The 16,185-nt window shown below is 45.0% G+C and overlaps 1 protein-coding gene across 1 annotated transcript in view; it reads left to right on the forward strand.

Moving 5' to 3' along the window:
- Window positions 1-1,732: 1,732 nt before the first annotated feature.
- The window catches only part of DNAJC13 (DnaJ heat shock protein family (Hsp40) member C13), a 242,223-nt gene continuing 227,770 nt past the window's right edge, over window positions 1,733-16,185 (forward strand). The window contains exon 1 of the mRNA XM_040433922.1: window positions 1,733-1,995. Within this exon, the coding sequence (XP_040289856.1) occupies window positions 1,988-1,995 (8 nt within the window). The 5' untranslated portion in view covers window positions 1,733-1,987. The remainder of the gene's footprint in view (window positions 1,996-16,185) is intronic.

Consider the following 16,185-nt stretch of genomic DNA (forward strand, 5'->3'; position numbering starts at 1 on the left):
GAATTAGGAATGTTCTCCTCCCTGAAAATCCTTGTGACCTGCGCCAGCCAGTCTGTCTCTTTAGCGAGTAGATCCATTACGTAGGGCAAATCTGTAACACAGATAATGATAAGGAACCTATATAAAGCCCAAACAAAATTCAGGGCCCACCACTGATTCAGGCCTCGTTCACACTTCAGTGTTTGGTCAGTGATTTCCATTAGTGATTTGTGAGCCAAAACCAGAAGTGGAGCCTCCACAGACATGAGGTAGAAGGGAAAAATCTGCTCCTGTTCTGTGTTTAGAGTTGCACCTGGTTTTGGCTCACAAATCACTGATGGAAATCACTGACCAAACACTGAAGTGTGAACGAGGCCTAAAGCATGAAAACCGACTAAAAGGAGTGGGTCAAATATATTACAAATAACACTAGTGGTACTAAAATAGTCAAACAATAACATCATTTTATTAGAAAATCACAGAAAGACACAAGTCACACAAGGACATTTAAAGAGGACCTTTCACCGATTATTACCCTATGAACTAACTATACAGACATGTGGAGCGGCACCCGGGGATCTCACTGCACTTACTATTATCCCTGGGCGCCGCTCCGTTCTCCCGCTATGCCCTCCGGTATCTCCGCTCACTAAGTTATTGTAGGCGGAGATTCCACTCCCTAAGTTATGGTAGGCGGAGTCTGCCCTTGTTCTGCTCTAGCGCTGGCCAATCGCAGCGCAGAGCTCACAGCCTGGGAGGTTATTTTCTCCCAGGTTGTGAGCTCTGCAATGCGATTGGCCAGCGCTACAGAAGAACAAGGGCAGACTCCACCTACCATAACTTAGTGAACGGAGATACCGGAGGGCATAGCAGGAGAACGGAGCGGCGCCCAGGGATAATAGTAAGTGCAGTGAGATCCCCATGTCTGTATAGTTAGTTCATAGGGTAACAATCGGTGAAAGGTCCTCTTTAATACAGGTCACAATACATTTTAAAAACCAAGGGGACCGATGGTGAACTGCCGGTATATATAAATAAAGTGCACGTGCAAAAAACTTCCTGATTGGTCATCAAAAAAGAAGGTATGTTATACCTACACACTATGGCTCAAAATTTGCATAATTTACCTAAATGCATTGTTTGTACAACAGATACCAAGATGGGAGTGATAATACACACCACAGATGGCTAACTGAGGCAGTAGGGTAAATCGAGTTATAACCAGCACATAGAAAATACTGACCACACAGTTATAGTATACCGTACAGCAACACCACCGGTCCACTCCCCAACGCACGCTTCGCGTCTTTCTGTGATTTTCTAATAAAATGATGTTATTGTTTGACTATTTTAGTACCACTAGTGTTATTTGTAATATATTTGACCCACTCCTTTTGGTCGGTTTTCAACTGTTTGTGTCACCAGGAATGAATTGTCCACTTTTCATTTCCCACTACCATCATCTCAGTTCTGAATTCTTAATTCTGGGACAAAATCTCACCATTTTCTTTTTTTAAATTCGACGTTTGAAAATATCTACTGTTACGTATATTGCCAGTGGCACCGCACTGGGTGGGCATTGCCTCACACAGAATGAGTACATTTGCCCATACTAAAAATGGTCGCGCTGAGAAGGCAAGGACTTCCTGCTGTCATACACGTCAGGCACAGTCAGTCAGCTGACAGTCGCCTGACAGGTACCAGGGAGTGGAGGGGGAAACGGAGTGCGCTGACTGCGCATGCGCGGTGCTACCACTGGGCTGTGGACTGGAGCACCGGGGAGGGGAGTAAACATGGCGGCGTCCAGTGCCAGTCTTTGAGTCAGGTAGAGAAAACGGAGCAGTAATAGAAGCAAGGGAGGAGGAAAGAGCTGCCATTCCAGGAGAGACATTTACCGCGCAGTGAGAGAAGAAGGAGGAGGGACTGCGCGCCCCTAGAGCCGGGAAGGGGCGGGACTGAGTCCCGGGGACATCGCGCAGTCTGCTGGTAACGTGCCGCTCACCACTGTATGTGCAGGTATATACATACTGTATAGCCAGCTGTAGTCACGTGACAGGCCGCCGCTGTATGCTGATGGGGATGGTGCATCACTGCCTCTGTAGCCTGACTACTGCCCCCAATATGTGCCAGTAGCCAGCTCTTACTGTTATGGGGACTGTTAGACCAAATGTCAGAAATAGAAAGAACTGGTAATAATGTAGTGTCTATGGCTGACGTACCTGCAGGTAGGTTATGCCTGTACAGTGATCCTGTGCATAGTGGGGGGTTATTCGGGGTCCTCGTGCGGCACAGTAGGGAAAAATGACCCATTATGTCTTGTCTTCCATGTGGCTTTCTAGACTACTTAAAGGGGTTGCCTCACTTCAGCAAATGACATTTGTCATGTAGACACAGTTAAAGGGGTTGTCTGCTTTTTTATATATCGATGTCCCATCATTATGGTCATCAATATCAGATTAACGAGGGTCCGACTCCCGGCACCCTCGTCGATCAGCTGTTTGAAGAGAAAGCAGCGTTCGTACGAGTGTTGTCTTCGCACTGTTTACGTCCTCGCCGCAGCGATAAGGAGGTATAATTACAACTCCCGCCGTCCCCATTCACTTTAATGGGACGGCTTCTTCCTATTCAAGTGAATAGTACAGAGCTGTCTCATTGAAGTGAATAGGGACGGTAGGAGTGGTAATTATACTGCTCGCCACCGCAGTTGCTATGGTGAGCAGCTAAACAGTGAAAAGAAGGCAGCGATCGTACGAACGCTGCTTTCTCTTCAAACAGCTAATCGGTGAGGGTGTCGGGATTTGGACCTCTGCCGATCTGATATTGGGGACGTATCCTGAGGATAGATCATCAATGTAAAAAAGCGGACAACCCCTTTAATACATGGCAATTACTCATTTATTGTGATAGTCCATATTGCCTCCTTTGCAGGCTGGATATATTTTCCATCACATTATACACTGCTCGTTTCCAGGAGTTACGGCCACTGCTGCAGAGCAGATACGAGGTGGACGGGATGGGAGCTGCTGTGCATGCATGCCTATGTAGGCTCCCACGGTCCGGAGAAAGGCGGCCCCTTTTCCTATAGTGTGCAAGCACTACCACCACAGATGGATTGCAGGGTGGTCGTAACCCCAGGACACGAACTGCGTATAATGTGATGGAAAATATATCCAGCCTGCAAAGGAGGCAACGTGGACAATTACAATACATTAGTAAGTGTCTTGTATTAAAGAGGACCTTTCACTACTCCTGACATGCCTGTTTAATAGCTTCATGCATTCCCCATGTAATAACAATTCTGGAGCATCTATTCTTATGGCTCTATGTTGTGCCATTCCTTTATTATTTCTACTAGAAGTTATGAATGACTTGCTAGCAGTCTGCAGTAAGGGTACACAGGGGTGGTAACCAGTTAGGTGTGTACCTGCAGAGACTGACAATGGCAGGACTGACTGGATAGAGTCAGATTGTGCAGGGACACATCTCCAACTGGTAACCCCCCTCTGTACCCTTACTGCAGACTGCTGGCAATTCATTCATAACTTCTAGTAGAAATAATAAAGGAATGGCACAACATAGAGCCATAAGAATAGATGTTCCAGAATTGTTATTACATAGGCGATTAATGTAGCTATTAAAACAGTAATGTCAGGAGCGGTGAAAGGTCCTCTTTAACTTTCTCTACATGATAAATGCCATTTGCTGAAGTGAGAGAACCCCTTTAATGGCCTATTCTTACAGGGGTACTCCACTTAGATCAAGGCCAGTTTCACATAAGTGTGTGCTGTGCGGGAAATACAGTCTCTGTGATGGCCACATTTCCCAGAAATTCAGGTGACGGCTGGATTTCCAAGACTGACGGCGGCTCAGATGACCTGATCTGACTGTAACGTGCCATATTTTCAGGACCGAACACGCCTGTGTGAAACTGTCTTTCCATAGAGAATGCATGGTACCAATCCAGCTCTCAGATGATCCTAGGAGACCTGTCTGGTTGCTAGAGATGCACAGCATGACAACCAAAGACTTTTCATTTGGGCTGTCAGGTAACACTTCTGTAGAAACCAGTCTTTCCCAATTTACTTATATGTGCAGTATTGCAACCAAACTGAAGACAAAGAAGGGGTGAGAAGCCGAGCTTTTCTATGTATTTTCTGAAGATATAAAGCAAGCTGCAAGGGAAAAAAAACACAAATGGAAAGAAGGCATTAAGTGCTGTAAGGACATACTTTTGGTATAATGTCAATGAGCCAGGTTACAAATTGCCTGTAATGTGAAGACAGAAAAGATCGTTTTCCTGCCAAGGCTCCTCCCCCTCCCTTTAAATGAGAATCTGTCATCTCTGCTGTCATGTCTGTTTTAGTAAATGCCTTCTTCCACATCTCTTCTTAGAGGGCTACATTGTTCCATTCCTCTGCTATTCCTCCAGGATTTGTATGGATAAGGCCCCTTTGAGACGAGCGAGTTCCACGCTCCGGGCTGGCAGTAGTGTGAGTATGCCGCAGCTCACATCCTGACCTCCCAGCACTGACTGGGTCACATAGCATTATATACCGGTAGATGTATGATGCTATGTAACCCTTCGGGCTCTTTCACACAAACGGATCCCTTGCGTGGAATCCGCTGCGTGAAAGACAGCCAAACCCCGCTCTGGACAGCAGAGACACGGAGCATTAACATGATGGATAGTGCTCTGTGCCTCTCTGTGACCTTTTTACTACAAAATCACACAGGGAGATAAAGTTGCCACCGTGATTTTGTAGTAAAAAGATCACAGAGAGGCAAAGAGCATTATCCATCATGTTAATGCTCCGTGTCTCTGCTGTCCGGAGCGGGGTTTGGCTGTCTTTCACGCAGCGGATTACCGGCACGGCATCCGCTCGTGTGAAAGAGTCCTTAGAGTTCTGGAATGTATTGTATAACATTGACATAATGCTGTCAGTGTTGTACAATACATTCCAGAACTGTAAGGGTTATGCGACCCGGTCAGTGCTGGGAGTTCAGGACGGAAACTGCTGCATACTCACGCTGCAAGTCCGGAGCGTGGAACTCGCTTGTCTGAAAGGGGCCTAATTTGGCAGCTGGTTGTGTCCCTAAACACTCTGACAGTGTCAAGTCAGTGCTGACTATCAGTGTGTATGGACACAGCTATTGACAGAGACTGTAGGCAGAGATGGCGTATTGCGGAGACATACCCTCAGAATGAAGAGGGTGCAGCAGGAGAGCTGCCAATCAGAACTTTTATTTCTGGTATCAGCGCCGGTCTCAGAGATCCACCAATCAGAATGTTGCAGAACATAGCCATATGCTGGAGATATGCCATAACTTACAGTGATCGCTGTTTTATAAAAATATGGTTTGGTAGAGATCCTATTCATTAAAGCTAGTCAGGGCTGGATGTCAGTGCCCCTGTTCCTTCCACTTCTGTACCTGTAATATAGAGAAATGTGTGTCTACTAGTTCATAATGCAGTGCTGGATGTCTGCTATCACTTTCCTCAACCGTGTAAGATAGGTGGGGTCTTCACAGCCAGAAACCCCCAAAATCTTTATAATGAGCCAATACAGGCCGAAATGGTATTTGACAGTCCCTTAACCATATTCCATATTACTGCTTGTGGATATAATAGTTTTTTTGCTGGGTAATTCCCTATACATCATTCTACAGAGATCTTCTCCTCTGGAGGACCCGGCTCGTCTGTGTATTACACAGACAGTCCATTGACTTATTTCCTCTACGCCTTCTCTGTGTACCGATAAGGATTCGCTGGGGGATATCCTCTTATCTTCGGGGTCTGGCCAGTGGGACCACCTGTGATCATCTAATCTCTGAGGACCCTTTAAAGAATAGCCAAACCAGGGTACCCCTAAAATTGAATCTAAAACCTAGCGTTTTCCTTAAAGGGCTTATCTGGGAAAGATAGGTGATCAAAATACGATCTGTAGGTTCCGACACCCGGGACACCCGACGATCAGCTGTTAAAAGTGGCTGGGTGCTCCATGGGCGCAGCAGCCTCTTCCTAGGCTAGTGATATCGGTCACGGCCTAGTTGCATCTCAGTCTCATTCAGAGAGGATCCTTCACGGGTCCAGACATTATGAAATAACTAGCAGGTTATGTAGGGCATAGTGCAGGGGTGTAAGATCACTTACTAGTTTGTCTGGGTGCCATTTGCCCGCTGTGCCCCCCTGTTCACTTTTCCCGCCTGGTATGCTAATGAATAGCATTGGTACAGGGAGGAGGAGACTGCCCTGTTTCTCAATGAGCGTCTCCTTCTCCCTGACTGTTAGCTGTCGCAGCGGAGAGTGTCACGGCCAGGGAGAAGGTGAGCTTTTTTTTTTTCTCCCTGGCTGTGACAGAAGGAGAAGGAGATGCTTATTGAGAAACAGGGCAGCCTCCTCCTCCCTCTAGCGCTGCTATTCATTAGCATACCAGGCGGGAAAAGGTTAACAGGAGGCACAGCGGGCAAATGGAGCGGGCCCCAGACAAACTAGTAAGCGATCTTACATCTCTGCGCTATGCCCTACATAACGTGCTAGTTATTTCATAATGTCTGGACCCATGAAAGGTCCTAGGGCTGAGCTGCAATACCATGTACAGCCACTATACAATATACGGCACTGTGCTTGGAAAGCTGCCAGGAGTTCGCAGCGCATAGCTGCTCCCTGAAACTGCTGCTCTGTGATAGTGCCAGGACTTGGACCTCAACCAATGTGATAATGATGACCTATCCCGAGCATAGGTTACCATTATCTTTTCCAGGATAACCACCTTAAGTCTTCTGTCAGTATCCCTATAGCAGAATACAGAGTGCTGGAAGTGGCAGTCTAAAACATGTGGCTAGAGGCTAAAAGAACAGCGAATGGACGCCTTGCGCTCCTGGAGCACACTCCTTGAACAGTCCACAAGTATCTGTGACCTGTGAAATCCAGACAGTAAGTAGCTGCTGGTTGCACATATGGTATATCCATGCATGGTGACGGTCATTAATTATGATGTTACCACCCGGGATTATTGACCATCTTGGCCATGCTGCTAAACAGTTGCTTCATAGACCTTGTTATAATGTCACTTTGCAGATATTCTCAATAATGGTGTATCTGTATGATTATGCATCCTGTAGTGTTGGCGTGCCGTGGTCGCAGGCATATGCTTCATCTTAATACTCTAATGCACGGCCTGCTTCAGCAAGCATGTCCAGCACTGCTTCCTGCCATCAGCTGAATCCTGCTGATCTCAGCTCCTACCCCGGCTGACACAGGAAAGGTTTCCCAGCAATGTGCTGTGGACATTACATACTTGTCATTTCGCTTTCTGTGATTATATTGTCTTCTGCAACTTCCTCTTCATAAAATCAGTATCTGCTTGCATAGTTGTGCTTCAGACTAAGCCCAGATATGGTTTACTGTCAGGACAGGATCCCAACTCAGTGCTGATGATCAGAGCACATTTAGCTGTAATTCCCAGTCATTGACAGTTATGCTTCATGTGAAGACTGGAATCGTGAATGTTGTCTGTAACATATTGTCTGTAACTTTATAAGAATATTTTTGAATTGTTAATAGGAATATTGCAGAGCATTAGATACAGTATATGGTTTTGTATATATACAGTCGTGGCCAAAAGTTTTGAGAATGACAAAAATATTAGTTTTCACAAAGTTTGCTGCTAAACTGCTTTTAGATCTTTGTTTCAGTTGTTTCTGTGATGTAGTGAAATATAATTACACGCACTTCATACGTTTCAAAGGCTTTTATCGACAATTACATGACATTTATGCAAAGAGTCAGTATTTGCAGTGTTGGCCCTTCTTTTTCAGGACCTCTACAATTCGACTGGGCATGCTCTCAATCAACTTCTGGGCCAATTCCTGACTGATAGCAACCCATTGCATTGTTCTTCACCAAACTGTTGTTGGATTGTTGGAAGAAGTTGCTGTTGGAGGGTGTTTTGGTACCATTCTTTATTCATGGCTGTGTTTTTGGGCAAAATTGTGAGTGAGCCCACTCCCTTGGATGAGAAGCAACCCCACACATGAATGGTCTCAAGATGCTTTACTGTTAGCATGACACAGGACTGATGGTAGTGCTCACCTTTTCTTCTCCGGACAAGCCTTTTTCCGAATGCCCCAAACAATCGGAAAGAGGCTTCATCGGAGAATATGACTTTGCCCCAGTCCTCAGCAGTCCATTCACCATACTTTCTGCAGAAGATCAGTCTGTCCCTGATGTTGTTTTTGGAGAGAAGTGGCTTCTTTGCTGCCCTTCTTGACACCAGTCCATCTTCCAAAAGTCTTCGCCTAACTGTGCGTGCAGATGCGCTCACACCTGCCTGCTGCCATTCCTGAGCAAGCTCTGCACTGGTGGCACTCCAATCCCGCAGCTGAATCCTCTTTAGGAGACGGTCCTGGCGCTTGCTGGACTTTCTTGGACGCCCTGAAGCCTTCTTAACAAGAATTGAACCTCTTTCCTTGAAGTTCTTGATAATCCTATAAATTGTTGATTGAGGTGCAATCTTAGTAGCCACAATATCCTTGCCTGTGAAGCCATTTTTATGCAACGCAATGATGGCTGCACGCGTTTCTTTGCAGGTCACCATGGTTAACAATGGAAGAACAATGATTTCAAGCATCACCCTCCTTTTAACATGTCAAGTCTGCCATTTTAACCCAATCAGCCTGACATAATGATCTCCAGCCTTGAGCTCGTCAACATTCTCACCTGAGTTAACAAGACGATTACTGAAATGATCTCAGCAGGTCCTTTAATGACAGCAATGAAATGCAGTGGAAAGGTTTTTTTGGGATTAAGTCCATTTTCATGGCAAAGAAGGACTATGCAATTCATCTGATCACTCTTCATAACATTCTTGAGTATATGCAAATTGCTATTATAAAAACTTAAGCAGCAACTTTTCCAATTTCCAATATTTATGTAATTCTCAAAACTTTTGGCCACTACTGTACACGTGTTGTAAACAGAGACTGAAAGGGGTTGTCTAAGATTTTTTTTAACTAAACTTATCGGTATCTGATCGGTGGGGTCCGACACCTGTGATCAACTGTTTGAGAAGGCCCCTTTGCTCTAAACAGCGCTGCAGCCTTCTCACAGCTTTGCCATTGAAGTGAATGGGGCTGAGCAGCGATAACAAGCATAGCTGCGCTGTGCTTGGTGAGCTGAGAGATGGCAGCGGCGCTACTGTGAGCACCAGTTCCTTCTCAAACAGCTGATTGGCTGGGCCCCAATACAAATTCTGTATCTGCCCCTGCATACCATTTGTAATACTACCAGTATCCTTATGTGACATGGGCCACCAAAAGCTCAAGGGCTGGGTGTGACTAGCTACGTCTATATCCCTTAGGGTGCGACCCCATGGAAATGCTGCCCCATGCGGCCAAACCTTGCCCACCAACAGCCATCATTTACCACAGGTGGGCGTGGCCTGGCTGCATGCAGCCAGCTTCACCATAGGGTTTGACCCTTATAACACTGTTTCAGTTGTTGAGTCTACGCTAGAGGTGGGCGATATGGCCTAAAATCTATATTGCAATATAATTTTAAGCATATGCGATATATATCGCAATATATTGTTTTCTATATTTGGGGGGGGGTGTTAAACTTTGTTTTTTTTTTTTTTACTTTTTATTTAATAACTATTCGCCTCCTTAAGGGCTAGAACCCTTGTCATATTCACCCTAATAGAGCTCTATTAGGGTGAATAGGACTTTACACTCTCCCTGCTGCCCTGTGCTTTGTGCACACAACAGCAGGGAGCTGACCATGGCAGCCAGCCTCTCATGTGCACCCCCGCCTCTGATCAGCCCCCCAACCTCTCCCTCTTATCGGCCCCCTCTGGTAACTCAAACCCACCCCCCCTCCCTCCCCAGTATTAATCATTGGTGGCAGTGGCCACAGGGTCCCCCTCCCCCCCCCCCCCCATCATTGGTGGCAGTGGGCAATTCCGATTGGAGTCCCAGCAGTGTAATGCTGGGGCTCCGATCGGTTACCATGGCAGCCAGGACGCTACTGAAGTCCTGGCTGCGATGGTATGTTAGTGAGCAGCATTATACTCGCGTGCGCCGTGGCCGCCGGGCGCTCCTTCTTCTCATAGGTCTGTGCGGCGCATTGCTAATGCTATAAGCATTAGCAATGCGCCGCACAGACAGAAGAAGGAGCGACCGGCGGCCACGGCGCACGTGAGTATAATTCTGCTCACTAACATACCATCGCAGCCAGGACTTCAGTAGCGTCCTGGCTGCCATTGTATCCGATCGAAGCCCCAGCATTACACTGCTGGGACTCCGATCGGAACTGCCCACTGCCCACCGATCGGAACTGCCCAATACAGAAACTGAAGAACATTCCCGGCACCCGACCTCTGACAGGACGCTGTGATCCACGCGATTAACCCCTCAACTGAGGGGTTAATCGCACGGATCACAGCGTGCAGTCATAGGGGCCGGGATATGGCCGGCACATTGGTATTCAGGCATTCATTGGTGGCGCAGTGGCCACAGTCCCTCCCCTCCTCCTCCTACTCTGTTCTTAGTGGCCAGCGGCAGCCGCGCACAGTGGGCAGGGAGGGACTCCCTCCTTCTCCACTGTGCCGGCTCAGGAAACCATGGTGCGCGATCATATCGCGGTCCGGCGATATAGGCAAAATCCATATCGTGACACAAATTTATATCGCCTATATCGCCAACCCCTAGTCTACGCTAATGTTGGGATTTGCATAAACAGCAATTGTTAATTATTTTAGTCTCTTCCCAAATGACCAATACTAATGGGAGTCTGTCAGCCCTCAAAACTGTTGAAACCACTATAGGTTATGAGGAGAATGGCACAAACATACCCAGAGCGATGGTCATGAAGACTGCATAACATAGTTGTTTTCATCCCCCCCAGTGCCATGCCTGCAAGTTTCAACGAGGCTGATTTCTTGTTCAGTGCCCAATCAGGAGACCATCAGAGTTGTTATTCAGGGTAGAAGGGAGGGTCCAGGAACCGTTCGGTGCAGAGACCCTAAGACACTGAACATGAAGGAACCATGTCCTGAACACTTGCAGTTGTGGTTCTTGGGGAGAAAAACATTCATTTCTTGATCATTTGCCTCGAATGAACATCACTCTAGGTACATTATCTGGACAAAAATATTGGGACACCTACGCATTACACCTACAGAAGCTTTGATGATCTCCAATTCTCCATCCGTAGACATTAATGGAGTGGAGTTGGTCCCCTCTTTCCCGCTAAATCCGCTTTCACTCTTCTGGGAAGGCTTTCTGCAAGCTTTTAAAGTGTCTGTGGGAAGTTTTGCCCATTCATTCAGAAGATTTGTGAGGTCAGACACGGATGTTGGATGAGAGGGCCTGGCTTGCAATCTTCATTATAATTTATCCCTAATTGTTCAAAGGGGTTGAGGTGAGGGCTGTGTGTGCGCCATTCAAGTTCTTTCCCACTAAACCCACCCAACCATGTCTTTATAGACCTTGTTTTCAGGGTCACAGTCATGCTGGAACAGAAAAGGGCCTTCCCCAAACTGTTACCACAAAGTTGGAAGCATAAAATTGTCCGAAGTGTCTTGATATAATGAAACATTAAGATTTCTATTCACGAAAACTGAGGAGCCTAGGCTAACCAGCCCATGAAAAACAACCCCATAGCATTATCCCTTCTCCATCAAACTTTACAGTTGGCACAATGCAGTCATACATGTTGTGCTGGCATTTCCCAAACCTCCACTCATCCATCAGACTGGCAGAAAGAGAGGTGTAAATTATCACTGTCTAGGAGATATTTTTATATTTTAATAGTTTGAACTTTTTCGGACATGGCAATATGTAATATGTTTATTTATTGTTTATATATTTTATATGTAAAATTGGGAAAGGGGGTGATTTAAACTTAAATGGGTTGTCCGGGATTGGGAAGATAGGAGTATGTGTTCAACAATGCCCTAAATGTTACATTCGTGCCTGTCCTACCTTTACCCGACATTTCTAATGCCCAGTTTTCACAACATCAATTCTCAGCTGGAAGTGCTGTGTTTCAAAGACTCAGTGACGTACTGGGTCCCTTTCTGCCAAGCGAAGCCTCTTCTTCCACTTCGCAGGGAGCCCGGTGACGTCTCCCTCAGCCACATGAATTATTCAAAGCGCTTGGATGGGCGGAAACAAGGTGGCAACCAGGTGGCTTTATTATGAATGAGGGAGGCAGAGCACTATGCTACTTAGCATAGTAAACGCCCCTTGAGTAATATGGGCAAATGGGGCGGCAGGCTGTAGGAATAAGCAATTACTACACGGAGGAGGTGGCAATGTGCGTCAGGAGGCGGGAAACCACGTGATGCCGCGCTGTGCTGGGAACCACAGTGCAGTGCGGCAGGAAGTTAGGCTGAAATAAACATAGATGTAAACAATGCGTGGAGCCATGTAGAAATGGTGAAAATTTCTAAAAACATTTGGGGGGACCTTGATTCAACTGTTAATAGTGAGTACACAAAAAAATAAAAATTAATTTTATCCCGGACAACCCCTTTTAATATTTTGGTCTTTTTTTTTTTACTTTTTTTTTTTTTACTTTCTATTCAATACCCATTAGCCCCCTTAGGGGCTCGAACCTGGGATCTTTTAATCCCTTGTCCTAATTACCCTAATAAAGCTCTATTAGGGTGAATAGGACTTTACACTCTCCCTGCTGCCCTTTGCATAATACACACAGCAGCAGGGAGATTACCATGACAGCCAGGGCTTCAGTAGCGTCCTGGCTGCCATGGTAACCGATCGGAGCCCCAGCAGTGTAATCCCAGGGGTCCGACCACTGCACCACCAATGAAGAGGGGTGAGGGGATCCTATGGCCACTGGCACTAATGTTTTTAATGCTGGGGGGGTTGGGTGGGCGCACTGCGAACCAATGTTTTTAATACTGGGAGGGTTGGGGGGGGGGCGCACTGCGCCACCAATGTTTTTAATACTGGGGTGGGGGGTGCACTGCGCCACCAATGTTTTTAAACCTAGTTTTGGGGGGGCGCACTGCGCCACCAATAAAGATAACTAACGTTTAATACAAATAAAAAGGGGTTAACTGCTGCAGATCGCAGCTCCCTGTCATAGAGATCGGGTGCCGCTATGTGATTCTGCCGCCCGCACCCGCTGCCTATATTTGTATTAAACGTTAGTTATCTTCATTGGTGACAGAGTGGCCACAGCCCTTCCCCTGTGTCAGGATCTGTTCAGGAAAAAACTGATGGTTTTGCATTAAGGTTGTTGCAATACCAAAATTTTATTTGATTTCGATACCATAAAAAAGTATTGCGAAACTCGATACAATAGAATACCATGCAAAAAATAATAAAACGCAAAAAAATCTGCGTGCATTTTGCATTTTATGGAACGTCCGGCTCATAATTGAACAGTCCGATCCTATTTTTTGGGGGGACAAGGTGACTAAAAAATGGCAAATCGCGCAGTTTGAATTTATTCTTTTTCTGTCACTGCGTTTGCCGCATAGGAGATATTTTTTTATATTTTAATAGTTCACACTTTTTTGGGCGTGGCGATTTGTAATATGTTTATTTATTTATTGTTTATATATTTTATATGTAAAATTGGGAAAGGGGGTGATTTAACCACCTCACATCCGCCAAAAGGATATAAACGTCCTATGGGTGGATGTTTATCTCTGAATGGATGTTCTGGAATGTCCATTCAGAGATGGCAGCTGCACGCTAATCGTGCAGCTGCTGAGCGGGGGCCCCGCTGTCAGTGACGGCAGGGCAACCCAGAGAGAAGGCAGGGACAGTCCCCAGCTATTCCTGCCTTCTAGATCGCTGTGTATACAGATCAGGAAGCGCTATGCGCTTCCTGTCCCGGCCCGGTGGTCATATGACCGCCATGGCCGGGTGAGTGCAGGAGCTGACGGGTCTTCCATAGACCTCGATCAGCCCTACACTGAGGCTGTACAGTGCTGTATTCTGCTGTACAGCCTCTCTGGGGGGTGTATTTCCACTGTAACTAGGGCTACTATGTCAGCCCCAGTTACAGGAGAAATTAATAGTGAAAAAAATATATATGTGAAGTTAACTGTCCCCCAGAGGTCTTGTATGACCTTATGGGGGACGCAAAGTGTAAAAAAAAAAAAACGCATGAATAAAGTTGAGCTGGACGTGGAGCTGGATTTTTCTTCTAAGACAATCGGTCAAAAAATAAAAAAACTATGACTCTGACAATGGAGACACTAAAATATGTGTTTTTTTTTTGCTTCAAACCTGCTATCATTGTGTAAAGTAGACATATCAGGGCTCCAGACTAAAAAAAAATATCAAGGAGCCATTGGCTCCTAACCTGAAAAATGTAGTCGCCAAATTTAAAATACATATAATTACGGTATAATAAAAAATAAAAAAAACACACGTCTTACCTAGGGTTTTCACGATACCCAAATTTTTACTCTATTTCAATACCATAAAAAAGTATTGCGATACTCGATACCATGTGAAAAAAATAAAACACAAAAAAAGCCGCGTGCATTCCAGATTTTATGAAACGTCTGGACTATAATAGAGCAGTCCTAACCTAATTTTTGTAGGGACATGGTGACTAAAAAATTACAAATTGCAAGTTTTTTTTTTTTTTTTTCTGTTACGGCGTTCACCGCATAGGAGATATTTTAAAATATTTTAATAGTTCACAATTTTTCGGGCGTGGCGATTTGTATTTATTTTTTATTGTTTATATATTTTATATCTAAAATTGGTGAAGGGAGTGATTTAAACTTAATATTTTGGTGTTTGTTTTTTTAAACTTTTTATTTAATAACTATTTCCCTAGAACCTGGGATCTTTTATCCCTTGTCCTATTCACCCTGATAGAGCTATATGAGGGTCAATGGGACTTTACACTGTCCCTGCTGCTCTGTGCTCTGTGCACACAGCAGCAGGGAACAGACTATGGCAGCCAGGGCTTCAGTAGCGTCCTGGCTGCCATGGTAACCGATCGGAACGGTCACTGCCACCAATGATAATAATACTTGGGGGGGGTTGGGGGCGCACCAAGGATTATCGTTTATGCTTAATGCAAACGCAAGCTGCGGGTGCCGGCCATATCCCATACCCGGCACCCAGCCTCTATGACTGTGCGGTGCGATCCGCCGCTATTAACCCCTCAGATGCCGCTATTAACCCCTCAGATGGCGACCATCTAGAGCCCTGCATATTGGCTATCACCACATCCGTAACAACTAGCTCTATAAAAATACCACATGACCCAACCCCTCAGGTGAACACCGTAAAAAAAATACTATAAAAACAGTGCCAAAAAAGCAATTTTTTGGTCACCTAACATCACATACAGTGCAACACCAAGCGATCAAAAAGGCGTATGCCCCCCAAAATAGTACCAATCAAACAGTCACCTCATCCTGCAAAAAAAAAAAACTAACTAAGACAATCGGTCAAAAAATAAAAAAAAAGCTCTGGCTCTTAGACTTTGGAGACACTAATACATCATTGTTTCAAAAATGCTATTATTGTGTAAAGCTTAAATAAATAAGAAAAAGCATACATATTAGGTATTGGCATGTCCGTAACGATCTGCTCTATAAAATAGTCACATGACCTAACCCCTCAGGTGAACTCTGTAAAAATAAATATTTAAAAACTGTGCTAAAACAACCAATTTTTTGGTCACCTTGCACCATAAAGTGTAATAATGAATGATCAAAAAATCATATATACCCAAACATGATACCAATAAAAACATCAACTCTTCCTGCAAAAAACGAGCCCCTGCATAAGATGATCGGCAGAAAAATATAAAAAATATGGCGTTCAAAAATGAAGACACAAAAACATAATTCTTTTTTCAAAAATGCTTTATTATGTAAAACTAAAACAAAGTAGTCATTTTTGATATCATTGCATCCGTAACAACCAGCTCTATAAAAATATCACATGATCTACCCTGTCAGATAATTGTTGTAAAAAATAAAAACAGTGCCAAAACAGCCATTTTTTGGTTACCTTGCCTCACAAAAAACTTGATGTAGAGCAATTATAAATCATATGTACCCAAAAATAGTACCAATAAAACTGGCACGTTATCCCCTAGTTTCCAAAATGGGGTCACTTTTTGGGAGTTTCTACTGTAAGGGTGCATCAGAGGGGCTTCAAATGGGAAATGGCATCTAGAAACCAGTTCAGCAAAATCTG

The sequence above is a fragment of the Bufo bufo genome, chromosome 5 (assembly GCF_905171765.1).
Source record: "Bufo bufo chromosome 5, aBufBuf1.1, whole genome shotgun sequence".
Lineage (NCBI taxonomy): Eukaryota > Metazoa > Chordata > Amphibia > Anura > Bufonidae > Bufo > Bufo bufo.